The sequence below is a fragment of the Nannobrachium achirus genome, assembly GCF_963921795.1.
Source record: "Nannobrachium achirus genome assembly, chromosome: 21".
Classification (NCBI taxonomy): Eukaryota; Metazoa; Chordata; class Actinopteri; order Myctophiformes; family Myctophidae; genus Nannobrachium; species Nannobrachium achirus.
Window position 1 is genome coordinate 54,828,713 of NC_137828.1, and position 22,263 is coordinate 54,850,975.

A 22,263-nucleotide genomic window follows, 5' to 3' on the forward strand; every position below is an offset into this window, starting at 1 on the left:
TTATACTGTAGCAAATGTTCTATTTCTATCAGCATTTTAATTGTGTTCACACTCCACTCCACAAAATCCATTCCTCATATTCTGTATTTATTGGAGAGTATTATCCTGTCTATCTGTGTTAATAATACATGTAACTATGTAATTATAAATTCATGGTAGCTTGTCTCTAAAAGTACCTAATCAATTCCAGTCACTCATACTGTAGCTCCGAATAGTTCACTTTGTGCCACGGCGAAAACTATTACTGAACCATCAACATTTTTTGAATGATTATGTAGCTCAGTGTTTTATAGACTCAATTTGAGTGCTATCAAATCCAGTTTAGTATTTAATGTCAATTTGAGAATTGTGGCATATTTTTTAATGACTTCCCCTAAGGGGAACAGAGGGTAACGGGGTCTAAATGGTTAGCTTGTATCATTTGCTCGATCAGTCAGGAAAAGCTGTGAAGGCATTTGGCTAAATTCATAACTTCATGCATACTTCACCCATACTGTGGAATGTTTTGCACCATTACTCTTCTTGAGTTAATTCTGTTTTTTATTCCACCCACTGATGCCATCAGTTGGACACTTATTTAATGAAAAAAAAAAAAAAAATTAATGCCATTAAATATGAATTTAAATAAGACCTCGCATCACTAATGTATACGCCTTGGAACATTCTGTACAAGAACGTATCATATTTAAGTTTAAATTGCCGTTGCATAACGCTAAACAACCATAACACTCTTGTGTGGACCATCACTTTCACTGCAGGCTGGAAAGGTTCAAATGCTCCTTTTAAAATGCAGCATCACTCACACTTCAATGTTCTCCCACAGAAAACTATCAGCTATACGTCCCAGAATCAGCACAAGAGGGGAAACCGGTGGGGAAAATCAAAGCTAATGATGAGGATGTGGGTGTCAACGCTGACATCAAGTACAGCATCATCAACTCGGAGGGCGCCAACACGTTTTCCATATCCACAGACAGGGAGACCGGAGAGGGAATCATCAGCTTGAAAAAGGTAAATAAACAGTTCCTTAGCCTGACATTGCGTCTAGAAGCCATGCAGGCATCTCATTTCTTTCCAAGTGTTAGGGTCTTTTCTTTTGGCATTTTTCAGTTGGTGAATCAGTCTAGTGGATTTTCAATTGTAGATTATCTTTTTTTTTATTATTATCATTAGTGTAGTTGCCCAACAGGGCAACACACTAGATTACTAGTGTGACTTTATCTTTTCTAAATAAATGCATAAATAAATAAGCAAAATCCAGGAAATTCCATAAATTCAAAAACAAATGTTTAAAGACGTGGTGCCATTGTTCTGTACTTTTTCTGTTTTGTATGTGTCTATGGAGTTAACATTACTCTAATAGACCCCCAGGAGTGGTTATACTATGCAAATATGTCTTCCTTGTGTATTTTTGGTTTCTTCCTGAAAGCTGAAAGCCTCTGAGTCAAAAGGCCGAATTGAAATACACAGCTTTAATGACATCATAAAATCATCCCCTCCCCCTTTTACCATACAGCAACACTGTGAGTGTGGCTAACTTCAGCTGGGTCACCACCCATCTAAATACCTGGTATACCTAATGAAGTGTGGCCACATAAAAACATATTTTTTACACTTTCTGTGTACTTTTTTGAAAAAGAATCTTCCACAATCATGCTGTAGGGAGGAAAAAGAAATCACGGCACGAAGTAGTGGAAATAGCCGATCTACAAGCTATCTACAAGGGGATGTGACACGTTGAGAGCTTGTAGATCTGCTATTTTCACTAGATCTGCTATAGATCTGACATTTTCACTAGTCCACTGGGTCCCGGGCAAACATTTAATTTATTTTTTGGGTCTTGAGCTAAAAGGTTTGGTGAACCACTGTTCTAATTGACTGCCATTCCCCAACAGCCACTGAACTTTGAGAGGAAGAAGACCTACGTGCTTCACATCGAGGGCACCAACATGCACGTGGACCCTCGCTTCACCTACCTCGGTGCTTTCAAAGACACTGCCACGCTGAAGATCACAGTGGGCGACGTGGACGAGCCGCCCGTCTTCTCTATGGATTACTACATCTTGGATGTTTACGAGAACGCACCGAGGGGGACGGAAGTGGGCGCCGTGACGGCTCGTGACCCCGATGGCAGGAACAGCCCTGTCAGGTAAGGGTCAACCCCCCCCCCCCCCCCCCCCCCAAGCAAGACACAAACGTCAATAGACACTATTTTTTGTTTTGTTTTACAGCAGGCTATTGGGGCATGTGAGAAATCAGGGGCGGAGGTTGTGGTTTGCTAGCCAAGGAGTGTGTGTGCAAAGTTTTGGCATGGATAGGGGCAACGGTGCCGGAGATAAGAGTCTGCAAAAAGCAACCTGATGGTGGTGCTAGAAGAGGGGCATGTGAGAAATCAGGGGCGGAGGTTGTGGTTTGCAATTGCCATCCAAGGAGTGTGTGAGCAAAGTTTGGCATGGATAGGGGCAACGGTGCCGTGGCTAATTGCAAAGAATGTGGTGTTCATGATTTCACCTTTTCATTTGAGGTTCGTATAAATCCCAAATCTATCCCATATCTCTTTAATTTTTCCTTCTCTATGCTTTCTGCCCAGCACATCTGTTTCTATGATGTAATTTTAATAATTTCCTCATTCCACTCTTTAAACCCAGATTATGTCAGCTGTAAAAAGTCCAACCTTTACAGGCTTTTGAAGGGTAATCACAGCATGAATGAACTGTCCAGGAGATGTCTAAGCAGGTACAAAGTAACACCTAAATGAAACCCCACAGTCAACGTTATTACTTTCAGACGCTCTTTCACCCATTCAATCCCTCAAGCCCACATTGAGATAGCCAATCAATAGAGTGCATGCATCCATGCTGTCTACCCTAAACTGCATCCTTTTCTTTCTCAAATGATTTCAACAGGACATGCTGCCATTCCGACATCCCCCCATTCCGACACTAACCCTAACCCAAACCCTAACCTCTGTGGAAGTGTCGCCACTCAGACAATTAGAAGTCAATCTCTGAATGGCAGCATGTCGGAATGGAGAGCGGCCCCCGATTTCAACATAATTTAAGAGGCAATTTGGTCATTTCCTTCAAACTACTGCTTTACTGAAAAGCATCAACACCTTGTGATATGGCTGTAAGTGGCATGGCTTTAGAATGTTTCAGATCAATCACCCCCAGAGGTGGATCATTAGCACAGCGGTAGTCAGGGACGAGCTGGGCCCCTGATTCAGCCCGGGAAAAGGATTTTTTTTCTGGTATAAAGAGAGTCTAATGATGTTGTATGTAGACAATCTAGGAGTAGTCAAGGAAGCTAGGGAGTAGCGGGCCAGTATTCAGATGATAGACAAGCCAGTAGGGCCAATGTGATGGCTCTGTGGGCTGCTGCTACTCAGCGCTATAGAGAGAGATCCCTCTCTATAGCGCTGCTGCTACTCAAAGATTGGCCATTTCAGATCATGAGACAAGCCAGTGGGCCTATAACATGAGTTATATTTACTTTGTGGGCCGGCCATTTTTTTTACAGAATTGGGAATTGACCGGCCGTTTGAGAGTTGTCCCGCTTTTCCCAATGACCAGCACGTCCCTTGCGGTAGTGCACCACTAACAATGTGGCTGTACTGTTTTAGCATCCTCTATTTACATCATCATGGTCAGTTTCTTCGGCCAATTTTCTGCAGGGAACCTTTTGATATAAGTGCCCAACAAAATGTGTTGTAATGACGCTATCATTTAGAATGATGCAACGATGCCTACATAGGGTAATTTGAGCTACAAACTAGTTTGTTTTTGGACAGTGAAATGAGGGATCTCAAAGATAAAAATAGACACCCGAGAAGTCTCGTTTTCAGAATCTCATAATCCCCTGCATAGAAGCGGCAACTGAAATAACCTCTGGTTTCCTCTGCACTGTTACCTATCATTTCACATATTCGATTAAATGTAGACAGATAAATATTAAGGCCGTAGCCTGTGACATGGCCATCACAAACCCATGGTACCAAAGACGGAGAAGAATGAAAGATCAATCGACCTATGACCGAATGTATTGTAAATAATAACCACAGTCCTTTGATGCATGCTCGTTTAGCTGCTATTATAGTACTGTTCCAGAACCCATCCTCATCACAAATGGAACAACTAGAGCAGGGGTGTCGAACTCATTTTGGGGTGAGGGCCGCATTGGATGAAAGGCGACTTGATGAGGGCCGAACCAGTCGCGGATCGGATGGCATGCACACTCGCGCACATGTTCGCTCTGTTTTTCTTCCTGTCGTCTCAGCCACTGCTGTAGCTAGCAGTATAGCAGTATATCATTTTACAAATTGTGTTCATTATTAAGTAAAATAGCTACTTTCATTATTGGTATTACAGTTGCAGTTAGGTACGAGAGATGCTATTTGTTTAAAGGAGTAGTCATCCCCAAAAGGATTTTTTTTTCTTTGATTACTCACGCCATGGAGACTTGATTTCAATAATATATTTTTATTTTATTTGTCGCATTACTAAGACAAAAATGTGATAATAGTACACTTCCCCCCATTGATTCCGGATGGGGACCCAAATGCATTTGGGTCCCCATCCGGAATACAATCAATAGGCATGCATTTATTGTAATCAAATTTCTGTTTTAGGAATGAGTCTCCATTGGCTCCATGGCATTTTGGGGGTGAACTACTCCTTTAAGAAGTGCCAATAAGAATAAACCATTTGATAATAGAACAATTCAATTCCTGATAGTCTCTGCTATAATTTGTAAATGGCTAAAAAATATTATTGATGCAGGACAATAATTATTTTTATTGTATTTTATAATAAAAAGAATAAAAGTAATGAACAATAATGGCATATTCAGAAAATATCTGAATAATAAAACTTTTACATTTTATTATTATTATATTTTTTAAATAAGTTATTTTCTTAACAACATTAATTTCCATGTCTAATATGTGTAATCTTTGAGTACAGTTCGAATATTGTAGGTATGTTCAGGTATTATTCATAGCCAGACCCCTCACCCCATATAGCAATGCTGTCATCTTCAAAGAGAGAGAGAGAGCTGGTCACTTAACATTCCAATCAATCAACTCAATCACTGCCAGGTGGGAGAAACCTAGCCTGCAGTGAGGAGACATTAGTTAGGTTAATTCTTAAAACAATCATAACTCTTGACAGGAATGGGCTAGAGACTTACTTTTTTTTTCTAAATGCTCAGAAATGTATGCTCTACAAGCTTGGGCCGGATTGAATCATCTCGCGGGCCGGATCCGGCCCGCGGGCCGTATGTTTGACATCCCTGAACTAGAGCATGCATGCATGCGGGGGCACTCGCTGACCTCGCGGTACAGGCGCATACTACATAGGCTCAGGTGCTTGACAGCGTGTCGCGGGTTCGAATCCCGATCCCGACGACCTTTGCTGCATGTCACTCCCCATCTCTCTTTCCCTGTTTCCTGTCTACCTACTGTACTATGAATAAAGGCAGAAAAGCCCCAACAAATACCATATAATAAATATGGTAGAAAACATGAATGCAAACATGTAGGCTGCAGAGAGATCATTCATATTAGCTTTTGGCTGAAAGCTAATCCCATGTATTTCACTGTGTGCAGTCACAGAGAACCTGTATCACGAAATACTCTCCAGTCACTCTGCTTTTCCCTTGGAATAATTTTAATTCCCACTATATCACACCTATTAAATGATGGGTACAGCGGCAATCTTGTAACTCCTCACAAGATGATGTATTTCTCATACATCAATAAGTTTCAATTTTCTGGTGCGATTACATGTTATAGGATCATAGTTCAGAGCCCTGCCACTTTGCTACAGAGCCTGGGGATTTCCTTAACAGCAGTTAAGTGCAATATAGAGAGATTTATTATGGCTATATCTCTGTCTGCCACATTGGAACATGCATGCCGCTCTATGTGAGAACGATGAACGGTGTGTTTTGAAGATGGGTAACAGGTGGGATGGTTTAAAATTCTATCTTTGATCACAGTGAGAACACAAAGACTAGATTTGCTGTAAAGATGGAGGACATCTCCATATGAAAGGGCCTCCACTTTCCTGGTGGAATAGCTTGACCGTTTCCTTCAAGTGCATCAATCCCAGTGTTCCCCACACAAAAGAGGGGGATGATGGGGATGCTTGAGGCCGATTCTAAAATTGCCTTCTAAATCAGTGGTTCTCAAACGTTTTCGTGCCAAGGAACTTGATAATATATATTTGGCCGTGGACCTCATTCTGAAAATGTTTTGTGCTAGCGACCCGCAGAAGAGAAGATTATGTGTTTAAAGAATCCAATGTCTACACTCATGCCATCAACATTGATCTGTCCCATATAGCGCCACCATCAGGCCGACTTTTTCAAACACATTTTTGGACACTGCCCCTACAGATTTTGCCCTAAAATTACACAAATCGGTACACAGTATGTCTACACTCATGTCATCAACATGGATCTGTCCCATATCTTTTTCAAACACATTTTTTGGACACTGCTCCTACACATTTTGCCCTAAAATCACGCTGCGACCTGACGGTCGCTTATCTCCCGATTAGGGAGTCTTACTGGTATATACAGTATATGCTATTTTTGAAATATTTTTCACCCAGGGGCAATTGCCTAAGCAATAATTATGTGCGCTGCGCTACTCCTGCCAACCTGGGTAGAGCCCCGAACTGAGCTCATGCTTCCTTCAGTGCATGAGGAGTGAGCAGGCCGCTTCTTATCACCTGACAGGGGGGAGCTTCCCCGGTTGGACGTAGTGCGTGGAAGGAACACGTTATTCCAATCGGTTTCTTTCCCCTCCATCTGGCGCTCCGGCTGGCCAGGGGGAGGCAGTGTAGAGTCCAGGATTACTGCATGCTTTTGTGAGGGTACCAACCCTAGGGGACACAGGGAGAACATGCTAACTCCACACACATAAAGGCCCTTTCACCAACCCCACCTAGGGTGTAGGCGCTGATTTTAAAATCTAAAATGACAGAGATGCTTTTGCGGCGTTAATGGGTTGACATCTATTTGAACCCGGGTAAGATTTTTTTTTAAATAAAGACGAAAATAAGAAGCATAACCAAAGATATGGCTCCTTGTGGCATCAGGATGCAGCAGGACTCTGTATGCTGCATATGGCTCCCTTTGATCACCATGGTGTGTCAGCCTCCCCTGTCAGTTCGTTGCGGTCACTGAGATAAAGACGTTATGGAACTGACACTTCAAATGTCACACAGTAATGAGTGTGTTCACATAACCAAACAATGACCACACACACACACACACACACACACACACACACACACACACACACACACACACACACACACACACACACACACACACACACACACGGCCACATACTAGGTTAGGGTTACCAACCGTCCTGTAAAATACGGGATCGTCCCTTTTTTGGAAACTAAAAGACGTGTCCCGTATTGAACTGATACGGGACGCTCTTTGTCCCGTATTTTAAGGTTGGGGGATAAATATGAATGGCGGGATGATTTAATTGAGAAATGACAGCGATTCTGCCTGTCAGTGAGCTTCCACTTCCACTCAGTGCTCTCCTCTGAGATAAGTGCTGCATCCCATTGCTGTGTGAGGCGCTGCGCTGTTTGTAGGCAGCTCATTGGCTTATTAACACAGTGTTGCTAAGACACAGTCTCCGCCCCCTACACCAATCCCTTCCCATGGGCTGTAGGTTCAGTCCACAAGTTGCCTGCGAGAGACGATACGAGTGCGTGCGAGCGAGCATACGACAGTGCTCGGCTCAGAACATTGTTTAATGTCTTTAAAAAAAACGTGTGACAGAAGATTGTGTACAAACAGATTAGACATGAATCCATGATAGGTGATAGCCTAAACAACAAGGTGAAAAAGCAGGCAAGCAAGCAGAAAATAAGCCATGGGATGGTATTCCTGGGAACACTACTACTTAACTCATACAGTGCCGCCGGCCACAAGGGGCGCTAGAGTGCCAGAAATTTCTCTATAGACCTTCGCTCTAGCTTCCGTCGACACTGTCCCAAGTGCCTTGGGATTTCACTCCAGCCAATGCTATGGGTGACGAGAGGAGGAAGCTAGCTGACACGTAGCCAAAATGCTAACCCATTTAGAAGTCCGATCTAAAGCTATTTCCAGTCGCAAAAAACTTTTTCTTTGGGTCTGGGAACACAATCCGGAGAAAATCCTGTCTAAAGATGTGATTTATTATTGGAGTGGGCGGCGCGATGCGGCCGTTAGCGCGACTACGGCCCGTGTATGGCCGAGTGTTGGCCTGGACCATGGATGGACGTTTAGACCGGGGCTTCGTTGAGGCCTCCGATTAAATAATTCATTTTATTAAATATCCCGAACTAGTTCGGGATAGGCACCCTGGAATACGTCGCGCCGCCGACAGTATATATTGAGGTTTTTTTGGGGGGCTCTAAACTTTATTTTAAACCATTTTCAATGGAATAAATCGTCGGACCATCTAGCGTCTCTCGTTGGCTAGCGCTGGACGAGCAAGGACCACCCACGTTGCTCCAAGCAGCTCGGGGTAAGTAAAATAGCAAATAAAATGTTGTATTGGATTGAAATAAAGCCGAACTTGTTCGGGATAGGCACTTATAGGGTTAATATTGTGAAAGGAAAAATATGATTTAATATAGGAAAATATCCGTTTTAGCCAACTTTATAACCGAAAATTCCCGATTTAGGTTTCATTAGGAGGTGTCCCGTATTTGAAACTCTGGGAGCTGGCAACCCTATACTAGGTGCACACATACTGTAGCCCGATTGTTCTTGTGCACTGCGTGTGATAACAATCAGTGGTGTAAAGTAACTTCAGCCCTATACATATGTGACCACGGCTGGTGAAAATAAGATCAATTTATTTTGTGTCTTTTTTTCCCAAATAAACACAGTTTGAATGTTGATTTTCCAATTTCAACAAATGATACATCATATGAAAGCTTACATTCTGCACTTGGATAATCTGTTAAAAAAATTAAAATGACCAATGCCCCCCTCTTATCACCAGACTCAGTCACATATTTCGGCCATTTGAAAATAGATGATCTACAAGCTCACAATGTGTCACGCATTGTGAGCTTGTAGATCTGCTATTTTCTAAAGAATTATAGTCATTTTGAACTTGTGAAGTAGGACATTCTACTACATTGCAGTATTGATACTTTTACTTAAGTACAAAATGTGGGTACTTTTTCCGGGCCGGATTCACCAACACACCAACACACCTGTGTTTGATTGCTGCACACAGAAATCACGAGAAATCACTCACAGAAATAAACTTGAGAGAATGAAGTCAAGAATACCTAAAGTGTAAAAATGGTGGAAACACACACATTTATTTGGAAGTTTCGGTCTGAAATGCAAGCCTGTCTGTTTCTGTGTGAGGAATATGATTACCACGGATAAGCTCTAAAAGTGTGAAAAAATGTATGCTGCTCGGTGCTAGTTGAAATACTGTATTCAACACACAACATTTTTAATGTCATTATATTTCTTATGATTTAGTTAATTTGTTAATCTGTTGTTTTTATTTTAGTTTCAATTAATGTATTTTCCTTTAAGTTTTATATGAAATAACTTTACAAAGACTTTACATAGACTCACCCATGGCACACACAGTAAAGTCTGCAAAGAATGCTAGGCGAACGTCCTGCTGGCCGTATACAGTGTAAATGAGGACGTAGGTGAGGCCTGCCTATCCGAGTATTGTTATGCAAAGCAGCCAGGTTTCAGACTCAGCGCTGAGAAGCAGTCCGCTCAGAGAGTACCCCCACCTGAATATTTTCTGCCTGAGAATATTTTTCAAGATTTATCAAAATGTTTATAAAATATCTGATCTACAAGCTCACCTTAATATTTTCTGCCTGGGAATATTTTTCAAGATTTATCAAAATATACGATCTACAATCTCAAAATGGGTGGTTACGCGTTGTGAGCTTGTAGATCGGCAATTTTCAAACAAAGTTTAAAACAGGGTTAAAGTGGTAAAACTGGATCTTCCTAAAGGACCCCTGGGTGTCCCCAAACCACCCTTTGAGAACCACTACTCTAAAGATATGATACAAATATTTTGGTGATTTAAATCATATAGTATACAACTGTAGAATTGAAGAAACGTAAAGAATAAATTATTTTTGCACAAACATGTCACACTTAAAGAGGTGGTGCCATGATTTTTCCCCCCTCTAAAACATGATTATCAGGTATTATGATTATACTAGGAGGAAGATTTTTTCCAAAAAAGTATACAGAAAGAGTTAAAATTGGGTTTTTATGTGGCCACACCCCAGTTCATTAAGTATGCATGGATGTCATGGTGGGTGGTGACCCAGCTGAAGTTAGCCACACCCCACAGTGTTGGGTGAATGGTAATTAGGGGAGGAGTTGATTCTGTGATGTAAAAGTATCTGTGTTTTTTAACTGACACTTTTGACCACAAGGTGGCAGCCTCCAAGAGAAAACAAACAAATACCAAGAGAATACATAAATGCTCATAAAAACCACACCAGGGGGTCCAATGATGTACTTTCAACCTCCTAGACACATGAAAAACAGAAAAAGTACAAAACTATGGCACCATCTCTTTAAGAACTAAAATTCTCCAGTGTGCGTAGATTTTTTTCTTAACATAAGAACAAATCACAGCTAAGAAAACATTGGTGTATGCCAAATCTTCTTAAGATGGTCTAAGAAGAAATGTCAGGCGTCGACATTAGAACCAGCCCGCTGGCCCGGATGTACTTGTTAGAGTGACAGGGCCATCAGAACTCACCAGGGACTTGCCCGTTTGGGCCAGTGAATTTAATGCCTTGAAAATAAAACAAGTAATAACGTTTATATCTAATTTCACATGTATTCCCTCTGGTACTGTTTTGTAATAATTTCGGTGAAATCGTCTCGTAATTACCGCTAAAATATAGCGTTGCGTGATCTGATCCCGATCAAAGACGAGCAAATTTGCCTTCTGCGTGCTTGCGCACAGCAGCTGCAGTCACAGTGGAGTGGCTCCACTAGAGATGGGATTTATGGCTCTTTGAAGTGAGCCGGATCTCTAAGATCCGTTCCTTTCAAAGAGCCGTTCATTTACAAAAGGAACGGCTCCCTATACTGCGAACCGGATCCCTGCGAGCCGTTCAAAAGACTCGATTCGTTCGCGAACGCCCCATCTCTACGTTCCACGCTGGCACGCTCATTCACATCCATGCGTTCGGCAGAGCAGCCAGCCTGCTACTGTAGAGCCGTTGATGCTGCTAAATGCTAAACAGCGTTAGCTTCTAGAGATTGTTGACAACGGAGCGCTGTTGCCCTGCTGTTCAGTAGGCTATATCCACCGCGGGTCAGAATCAGAAAGCACAATATACAAGTTATGTTCTTGAAGTTGGGGAAAGGTCCATTACTATACTGAAAGAAGACGCTGTCGCTGCTGTGTGTCTAGTGAACGAGAGAGAGGGGCGGTCCTGTGTGTGTGTGTGTGTGTGTGTGTGTGTGTGTGTGTGTGTGTGTGTGTGTGTGTGTGTGTGTGTGTGTGTGTGTGTGTGTGTGCGCGCGTGCGGAACGCATTCGGCAAATCAGTTTCTTTTAACTGTTGTAAATATTTAGAATCTACGTGTACTGTAGCCTATTGAAAATATGTATATCAAATCAAATGAGAAGATGAGAATGGAGTGTCTCAGTGTCAGAGATGGATGGATGAGGGACAGACAGCTAGCATGTAACACAACAGTGGGCACTAAGGAAGAGTGGGCACTTTGATGTCAAATTTGGCAATTATTTTTCTACATGTTAAAAAGTCAAATATTTAGAAAATGGCCTTAAGTAATGTAACACATAGGCATACATGATTAGAACATGTTTGAACTATAATTGCTGTCCTATCTTCTGTAGGCTATAACTGACTAGCTGGAGCAGGAATGTAAACACAGTTTATAAATATGATGCAATTATGCCAGCATAAAACCTTAGCCTTGGATCAAGAATATCATAGATGTATTTTATTAAAATGTTTATATCATCTATAAAATACAGCTTTGATAGCCTTGATCCTAGGCTAATTAACCCCAAATTAGGAGATCCTGGGAAGGCAGACAGACAGCTGTCAATCTGGGCTGGGGCCCTCACCAGTTAAACAGGCTACAGCTGGTGTTAGGAGTAGGCCTATTTTACGGGGGATGATATTTTGAATGGCAAAAGGGACAGGACAGTACAGTTCACTGATACAACTTCTACTGAAAGGATTGAAACCACAGAAAGCTCAATGGCTTGTTTGGCATTGGGGTCCTATGTACTCAATTCATAACAAAAAAAAAGACGCTGGTATCGAGGATGAACGAGGACGCAAATTTTGCGTGCACACGCGTGTCAGGGCCAGTGATCATCAAAATCCACTGGCCCTGAGGGCCAGTAGTAAATTTCCCTTAATGTCTACCCCTGAATGGCCCATTCACCTGTGAATCAGGCTCTATGTGCACAGCAGCCATGTTGTAAAGAAAAAGTTGGGTCTTTACTTCCTTCACAGATGTTACTAACGATACTAACCAAGGCTCTGTTCCATTTATTATTGCACAGTGGTTCTCAAACTTTATAATTTCAAAGAGGACCCCCATAACTCTGAGAGTGTACAAATGGAACCAAATGGACACAATTACAGGCCCATTTGCTTTTGTACACTCTTAAGAGTTACACACCCATAGGAGTGTTTCCAGTGAGCCAAGGTGCACAATATCAGCCAGCGCCGGCGGGCCGTATACACAGACTACGCAGACTGCGTAAGGCCCCGCCGACCAAAAAGGCCCCCACCGCCCCCTCCTCAGCAGAAAAGAACTAGTGCTGCATGGTTAATCGTTTTCAAACCGAAATCGCAATGTGAAATCTCGCGATTAGCAAATTGCAAAGGCCATGGTAACCCTTCTCTGCGAAGTAGACTTCCCAAGCAATATGGAGACGTTTTAATTTTAGAAATCCCTTCATAATTGACTAAGCAATGATCAAATCAAACTGTGGTGACTTTCTTTGCTTTCGCGCATCGCCACACCGCTGAAAGTGAAAGTGAATGTGATGTTTTGGCACAGTGGCCACTGTGCAGGACTCTGCCACAGCGTGGGAACTAGGGGTGCTGCAGGTGTTCCAGCACCCCTATGTGGAAGTTTTCATTTTTTATTTAGATAAGAAAAGAACAAATCAAACATAGAAAAAATATGTTGCCTGTTGTTGTCGTTTTTTATTTATTCATTTATATATATATTTTATATATATATATATTTCCATTATAAAATGGATTAAAAAATGATAAAAAATATTAGGCCTATTATTTTTTCGCAGGAAGGCCCCATAGCAGAATCATGCTTAGGGCCCCCATGGGCCCAGAAACGGCTCTGATATCAGCAGTCAGTACCCTAACTCGGTTTGACCAGAATGGAACAGAGCCTTCATTAGTATCATTGGTAACACCTATGATACTAGGCCCAATTTCTTTACAATATAGCTGCTATGCATAGAGCCTATTATATAATAACTTGTAATCATGGCCTGATTAGTTTACCCCAGTGCATACGCACAGACCAAAATACAGAGACTACTGCATATATTGAGACCAATCTTGCAGTTTTTTTATGAAACAAAAATAAATACATGTACAGTAAGCATTTTCTTATATGTCGCCAACACATTCCTAGTATGCATTATGGCAGATATCGTGCTATTGCTTTGATCTGTGTGCTGCTTTCATGTTAAGCCTCCAGAGCAATTAGCGCAACACTGTCAGTCCCCCATGAAAATGTGACAACACAAGCAGCCCACTATGCTAATTCTCATACTTGACAAAGCGGCTGCTTAGAACCTAAACTTTGTCTTACTCTTTTGCTCTTCCAGCTGTAATAGCTTCGCGGTGCTCTTTTATCCCGGGCATTTAATAAACCATGACAGACTTTCTGCTGCGCGTCGCCCGCTACAAGCTCTGTAGGAAACAGTTCATTATGTCAAACGAGAGCAATCCTTTTACTGTATCATCCCCACACCACCACATTTTCCACGTCAATGAGCATTTGTTGACTTATATATATTACTCTAGGGGAATAAAGGCTGGATTAAAGGTGTAAACGGGTCATTAAGAGATAAATTGGGACATACACAGTCAATGTTGATTTCATGCTTCCACTCCAGAGAGCTGCAGCTGAGTTTAGATTTAATTCCCCTCGTGTGCATTTCCTCTTGCTTTAATGACGGCATTTTGCATAGTACCATCATCACTACATTATTGTGGTAGTGGTGGAAAAAGTAGCCTACTCCATTTCTTTTAACTGAAAGTATTGATCAATACTGCGACGCAGAAACACTCTGAAAGTATAATGGCATCAAAATATACTTAAAGTACCAAAAGTAAAAGTACTCATTATGCAGAATCTATATAATGTATTGAAATATTTTGAAAATAACAGATTGACAAGCTGCGACGCGTTGTGAGCTTGTAGATCGGCTATTTTCAAATAGTCAAAATGTAAATAGGGCTCCATGAAGAGGTTAATGTATGTTTTTAATTCAAATCAAGTAACTAGTAACTAAAGTTTTCATATAATTGCAGTGGAGTACAAGTATAATATTTTCCTGAGATGTAGTGGAGTAGAAGTAAAATTATTGAAAATTGGAAGTACTCCAAAGAAGTACTTCCAATTTTCCAATAAAGTAAAACAAAAAATACCTCAAAATGTTACTGTGCACTATGACCCTATGGCATATTAGGAGTCCAACTAGTACTATTGGTTCTCAAATGTTTTATTTGCACGGACCCCCTTAACTCTGAGACCCTCGGGGGTCCATTTGGTTCCATTTGTACACTCTCAGAGTTACAGACCTGCATGTTATTTGTACGTCTGTGGCAAAAATGTAATTGTGACCAAAATGTCCTCCACATTCACAAGCCAAAATGTCCACCCCTGTTCGGGAAGTGACCTCGTTGTCTGGATTAACCTGTGTCATTATGAGGCGGTCAGTCTCACCCTGCAGCTGGCGCCGGACATCCAATTTTGTAAACACATCTCTGACCTTCCGTTTCCTCTATCGAACAGGTATTACATGGACGACGAAGGGAGTACAGATGAAGACAGGTACTTCACTGTCGACGAGGACAGTGGCATGATCAGGACGAGCCAGCCCCTGGATAGGGAGGCCACGCCCTGGTGCAACATCACTGTGAGCGCCTCGGAGGTTGGTAGGTACCCACCAGCTGCTCTCCATGATCCGAGCATTTCACAAGCGCACGTACATGTTTATAATACAGGGAACAATTTGTCCGCATGTGTCCGTGGCAAGACTTTGTTTTGTCCGTGGCAAATCCTTGTGTAAAAGAGAAAAGTTTTCTCTTTTACACACCATTATATTGCTCTTGATTTGATCATAAGACCCTATTACTGAATGTCAGACTTCAGAATATGTATATGTATGATTCTTTTGGGGGTTTGCGGCCTAAAAGTAGGGTCTCGGTTCCTTGAGGGATTCCAAAAGGACCCCAGGTCTGTAACTCAGAGAGCGTACAAATGGAACCAAATAGACCCTTACGGGTCCATTTGGTTCCATGTGTACAGTTATGGGGGTCTTTGAAATTAAAAAAGTTGTAGTACCACAGATCTCGGAATAATTAGTAAAATAATCATGTAAATAGTATAGTAAGAGTCAAAACAGCAACATCAACTGAAGCATTCAATTGCTAAATAATTGATGACTGTAAATGACATATATCAATCATCATGTGATACATTACATGGTATCAGAATGGCATGACATACTCACTGATACCAGCATTTTACCAGCAGGCAGTTATCGTCAGCTTCTCCGATACTGATACTGGTATTGGTATCAGAACAGCTCTATTTCAGATGCACCTTGTCCTACCATGCTCTGTATTTGCTTGCGTGTGCGCACGTGTGATTTGGAAATTAATGTTTGCTCTGAATTCCTCTTGAGACCCATCCCTCAGTGAAGCAGCGCTGCTGTCCATTTGGGTGGGTCACACACAAGTGGCTTTTTGGTGCCCCTTGCACTCCTAGTAGCAGATAAACAAGTAACACGCCATAAGGGCGAGTAGCGACCATAAGGGCGAGTAGCGATCGTCAGGTCAGGTCGTGTGGTGCGTCGCTCGTTACGTATCGTGTGGCACGTCGCTCATTGCTACTAGCGTCACACACTCACTGACGGACGGACACACGGACGGACAGACAGACAGACATGAGCTGCAGGTTTTCAGGTCGCAACCATTGCTTCTTTTTTCTTTTCTCTGCCCCAGATTCTTGTTGCCTCTTGTTTCAACATTTGGAATATTTTTTCTCTGTTGAGAATAGCAGATCCACAAGCTCATAAGTTATAACTCACTTCATGGTGATGCTTTGTGAGCTTGTAGATCAGCTATTTTTAAATAGCTGATAAATACATGTGTTGAATTTTATTTTTCTCCTCCTCTCACTTCATGATCCTTATCACTTAAGTGACGAATGAATTTTAAAGGGTTAACCTCATAGCTATGATGAGGGTCAATCAATTTCCTTCTTCATGGACTGATGTTATCAAACCTATTAGCCTTTCCCCTCCCCTTTGTGTCAAAATAATGATTTGCTAATTGTTTTGGCAAACTACTCTACAGATGTCCTCTAATCTGAGGATAACATGCGTTGCTTTTTCTACTAACTGCTGACGCAGCAGGCAGCCATGAGCCTGTTACATGACATGAATTAAAAGCTAGTGCTTGAAGTGAGACTTCAGTGGTTGACATGGAATGCTGTTACTGTAAAAGGGGCCATGAATTTCACATTTTAATTTTTTTTCTTGTTTTTGTCTTCCCAGTGTCTCTTCCAGCCCCCCAAAAAAACATTTGTTAACTCTAAGCCTTACATGGGCACAGGGGGCTCATTTCCTTTTGGGCCCCCTCGAGAAGGGTGTGGTACTTTTTGGGAGGCTATATTCTATTGAGACTATACTGTATATGAGGAGGAACCATGAGGTAAAGTGGTACTAAAATTGTAATGATACAGATAAGATTACGATTGACTCTACAGTACTTGCTTCTCATCTCTGTATTGTTCCAATTTTAGCCCAAAGACAGCACCCCGTTGCCAACAAAGGGCATTTTGTTATTACATCTGAAAAGGCTTGGAATTAGAGACAGACAGAACATGACATTTCAATATCCAAGTGGTTGTTTAGGCTAAAACCTGTATAAAACCGTATTATGGACCAATATTTATATAACATATCCTATATATTTTGAAAAGCATGGTGGGGCCCCTTTAAAGCTATCTTGTTTAACAGGGAAGGATAGGTAGATGGAGAGGCTAACTCGGTTGAAAATATGTAGCCTACGGCAAATCAGCGTCGTTTCAACTCGATGGCCTCAAACATCAGCGTTGGACCGGTAACTTGCGATCGTATCGATCTCGCTATGAAACAACAGCAGACATATATACGTATTTTACCTATGCTGCCGGTTTCTTTGGTTAGAAAGTAGCAACAGGTTAGCCAGCCACATAACAACATGAATAAGGGTTGTTTAACGACAATATCATCTGCTTTGCTACTATTGTGATTGATTAGGGGATGAACCAATCACAGAATAATCCCTCTTTGGCAACGCCCATCCCAGAAACGCCTGCAATAGGAAGGGCTTTTTCAGACTGAATAATGGAGTGAAACTAAATGAAAATTCAGGCTGGGTATCAGGCTGATGATCGAGGGGATCTCTAGGCTACTATTGTGAGTGTGATGGCTTTATCACTCATATCAGACAAGTGTGGGTGTGGGAGGGCTAATAATCTTAGAGAAGCAATACGGGTAATACCCTAAAGTCTGTTTTTGTTAGACATGGTCAATATATTGGAGAAAAGAACATGGGGAACAGTAGCCTACAACAGAACAGGCATGAAGTCTTTATACAGACTAATAAGCTTCTATTTATTGATTGGTCTAGTCTTTTATTGAGCACTGTAAGCCCGCCAGGCAGCGTGCACTGAAATTGGGACTTGGCCAAATATGGTTGGGTTCCCATAACAGCACACATACTTCCTGTATTGTGCCTGTCCTGAGATGAACTGTGTAATTGAGAAAGCATACTGTACAGTGTCCTACAGTGGCAGTATCAGTACATCAACATACTGTACAGTGTAAGGGTGGAGAAATACAGTACATATAATTGCCCATGGGCTCATGATTCAGAGAGATAAAGTATGGCTATAAAATTGGTGGCATAGTATGACACCATTATAAACAAAGCTTCTATAAAGATCTGATTGATATGAGACTGCAGAGCACAGTTTCAACTCACATGGGGCCATGGGCGATTCTAGCCTCTTCTAGCAGGGGGTACAAGACAGGCTGGGTTCCTCATGCACGCGTGTGCAACTTTCGGGTAAAAAGAATAGGTATTGTACGGTTTTGTCGTGTTGTTTTCACAGGTTTCTACGGTTTATCTTTGACCTAAATGTAACACAATATAAACAAAAAATCTTTAAAACACATGCTTCTTTTTCTAGACACCATGAGCATTAAGTCTATATGATTTATTTACTTATTTTGCAGCACAGGCACTTACAGCACTTTTTAAATTGTCTCTTTAAATTGGTTTAGCTTGCTTTGATACTGAGAGAGGGCTTTAGGAGCATGTATGACTGCATTGCCAGTTTGCATGTGAAGTTTGCAGTGCAGCTGTAGCCTAGCTGTCTGGCTAAAAAAAACTGTGGACTATCTAAATTTGAGATTGAGTTAATCTGCGTCAACAAGCACGTTACCTCTGCTTCAAAACTCCCTCACCTTGCTCAAATGTGTAGCAATTCCCCTGCAATTCCCCTGCTAAAAAAAAAAAACGCCTCCAGGGAGTGCAAGTGCACCCTTTGCCCCCCCTATAGAATCGCCTATGCATGGGGCAGTTGTTCGCTCAGTGTCTGTCACGGTTCGAGTCAAGACAGTGCAAGATGAGAGGCAGAGGCAGCGCAGTTACATTTAAAGTTCTATTTTCACCAAACCAGGAGGAATTAGGCCGCAATCAAAATGGTGCGTGTCATTCTTCCGACGTCCCATTAGTCAGACACTGATGAATGCTAACCTGCCGATGCTGGTGAATGCTAACCTGGTGAATGCTAACCCTATACCTAACCCTAACCAACGTCAGACGAATGAGATGTCAGACTTATGGGAAGTCCCAATCAAAGTTCAGGTACAGGCAAAAGTCAAAACACTGGTAGGCAGTCAGAATACGAGGAAAACATGGAGGGCACAGGGAAACTCTACTGGGAAAACGATGGGATCTAAATACAAGGCAACAAGGAGTCAAGAACACATACTAACATAAACTCACATGTGACCATATACAAGAAACTAATGGCGAATTGAAAACACAAGGGCATATAGACAAGGACTAACTAGACGTGAACACAATTGACAACCAGTTAGACGCCTAATGCTGCATTCACACTACAGATATATAGTTGAACGTTTTGCTTGCTTGGTCAATGTTATCTCAATGGAAACCAGCTTTAAAGATACAGGACACACACCAAACGAAGTTTTGGAAGCTTTAAAGCTGGTTTCCATTGAGATAACATTGACCAAGCAAGCTAAACGTTCAACTATATATCTGCAGTGTGAATGCAGCATTAGGGCGAGGTCGCACAGAGGGCGAGGTCGCGCAAGACGGAATTCGCACAGGACGGAATTCATTATTAATATATATCGGACCAGTTACCCATATATGGAGATCCATGTATATGGAGATATGGGCATATTGGTTGGATTGGCCGTTCTACAAAAAATGTTGTTTCATACAACTATACATTGTGCAAGTACAGCAACGGCAGCCGGTAAGCAGCTAAAAACATAGGCAAAAATCTGAGCTATCCGTGTGCAAAAGTTGGAGTCTGTAGAACCAACCGTGTGCTGTGAGACCCCAGACATGCTTACTCGGTTACTTGTAATGTGAAAGTCCTATGATGTCTATGATGTCTGATATCATCATACATACAATCCCTTTTTATTCCCATATATGGAGATCCCTGTCTGTAGAACCAACCGTGTGCTGTGAGACCCCAGACATGTGTATGTGCGTGTCTCTCAATCACTGTCCCCCCTTATGGGCATATTGGTTGGATCGGCGGTTCTACTGAAAATGTTTGTTTTGTACAACTGTACATCAGAGATCTCCATATACAGTATGAGTATAAAAGGGATTGTATGTATGATGTAAGACATCCTAATTTGTGACTTGTGTCACGGGAACCACACTGGTTAAACTGACATAATATGTCCATATGGGCATTCCCAGATATGGGCTTAATATTGATGGCATAAGGGGATTCTATTGTATGGGAATTCACAGATATGGGTTCCCCGATATGGGCTTAATATTAATGGGCATAAAAGGGATTCTATTAGTGTGGTTGCACTAACAGGGCATCATCTGGGAAAAAGATGTAGAGGTCAGCTCCATATATGGAGATCTAGGTGATGATCCAGTCGTCTCCATGTATGAATATCCAGGGTTTGATCTTTGATGAGGTGATGTCACAACAGTGTGATCTCACAATGTCAAAAATATGATGTTACAACAATGTGACATTGACATTGAGGCGTTACGACTCTACTGCTCTACGGACAAGATGTGCCGGTTTTCATAGTTAACTGTGTCCTACGGTCGCAATAACACTGGGAAAGGCTGGGGGAGTAAGAGGACACAGGTGGGAACACTGGCAAATCACAGGACTGGTTACACAAGACAGGTAACAGTAACAACAGAGGAAACCAGTAGACACTACTACAAAATAGGCACAAAAGTGTAATGTAAAACAACTATAACTAGAAAGCAAGGAACCCATGAAAATACAACAGGGAGACAGAACATGCACGCACGCACACATGCACGCACGTACCCACGCACGCATACATTCTCTCGCTCTCTCTCACACACACATGCACGCAGGCACCTCTAGTTTAACATTTTACACACAACAAATCAGTTTTCAGAATTACATATTCTACTGTATAAGGTCATAATGATGTTTGTAATTCATATTTAATTTGAACACTGTCCAATTCAACATGATTAAGTGGCGGAATTAACAATTAGCATGCACAAGAAAACAAGGATGAAGCCCCAGCATTTGCATATTGATTAGACAGAGTTCAAGTCAGTTAGCGTATATTTTATTTATACATTCATTTATTTTCATAATCAACTACCAAACCAAATGAGTCCCTATTGTTTCAATGTTCTTTGCTTTTACTTTGAATAATTAAATCAATTCAGGCCCCATGCAATATAGCTTCAAGAATTCCTATCAGGTAACTTGGGCCAATTTGTAATCGCAATTAGGCAAATCCTTTCCCAACAGTCAGAGGTGCTGCATGCTAATGTTTCTTTATCGCTTCGCCACTCCTTATTATTCAAGGATATTATTGCACGTTCATATACTGACTCTCAAAAGGCTGAATTCTTTTTTTGTTTCATTTTCTTTTTCCGAATCACAAAGTGTAGCTGTGAACCTTGAATCATTTGTCTGCTTGTCCTTGTAAAAGAGCCTTTCAGTCATTCTGAGAATGTTGAGCCGCGGTCTGTACTGAGTTGACTATTGTTCAGAATTTCAATGAGATAACCTTCACAAATAAGTCGATTAAGAGGAGTATTTCTTATTTATTTATTTAGGGTCCTCTGTTAGGGTCTGATTATGCAATGTTGGTTAAACAGTAGGCTATGATCTATAACCCATTTAACTTTTATAGACCACCTCTCAGCCTGCCACCCTTCCTAACTTTACAATCCTTATTTGGCACCCAGTTGAATATCAGCAATTCAAATCAATACAGCAGAGCTACCAAAAGTACCAACAGCTATTTTGGCCTTGTCTCCCTGGCTCTCATTTCTTTACCCAGTTCCTTAACGCTTAGTCTTCATTGCTCTCACTATACTGACTCTAACTCTGTGGACAAGCATGTCAGCCAAATGCCTGAAAGGCAAAATGTAAATGTTTTTGCTTCACTATCAATCACATGACCACAATAGCCTCCCTGTGGTGGTGTGCGTGTGGGCGGCCTCATCTTACACTCAGGCAAGGGAGGATAGACACGTTCACACCTATTCTGTGTAAACGTGCTACGCTCACGCACACAGCTTACTAGCTTCATCCCTCAGCATGGCACGCCAACGGATTGCTCATGCGAATGCAGAAACGGGGCAAATAATCCATCATAACAACAAGTAGAGTACAGCAACCGAAGCCACAA

At 41.7% G+C, this 22,263-nt stretch overlaps 1 protein-coding gene across 2 annotated transcripts in view; it reads left to right on the top strand.

Annotated features, from left to right (window-relative positions):
• The window catches only part of LOC308307266 (cadherin-18), a 198,519-nt gene that overhangs the window by 117,505 nt on the left and 58,751 nt on the right, over positions 1-22,263 (top strand). For both annotated transcript variants that reach the window (XM_080752445.1, XM_080752446.1), the window contains exons 6-8: positions 824-1,011; positions 1,896-2,149; positions 15,075-15,217. In XM_080752445.1, the coding sequence (XP_080608571.1) occupies positions 824-1,011; positions 1,896-2,149; positions 15,075-15,217 (585 nt within the window). The remainder of the gene's footprint in view (positions 1-823; positions 1,012-1,895; positions 2,150-15,074; positions 15,218-22,263) is intronic.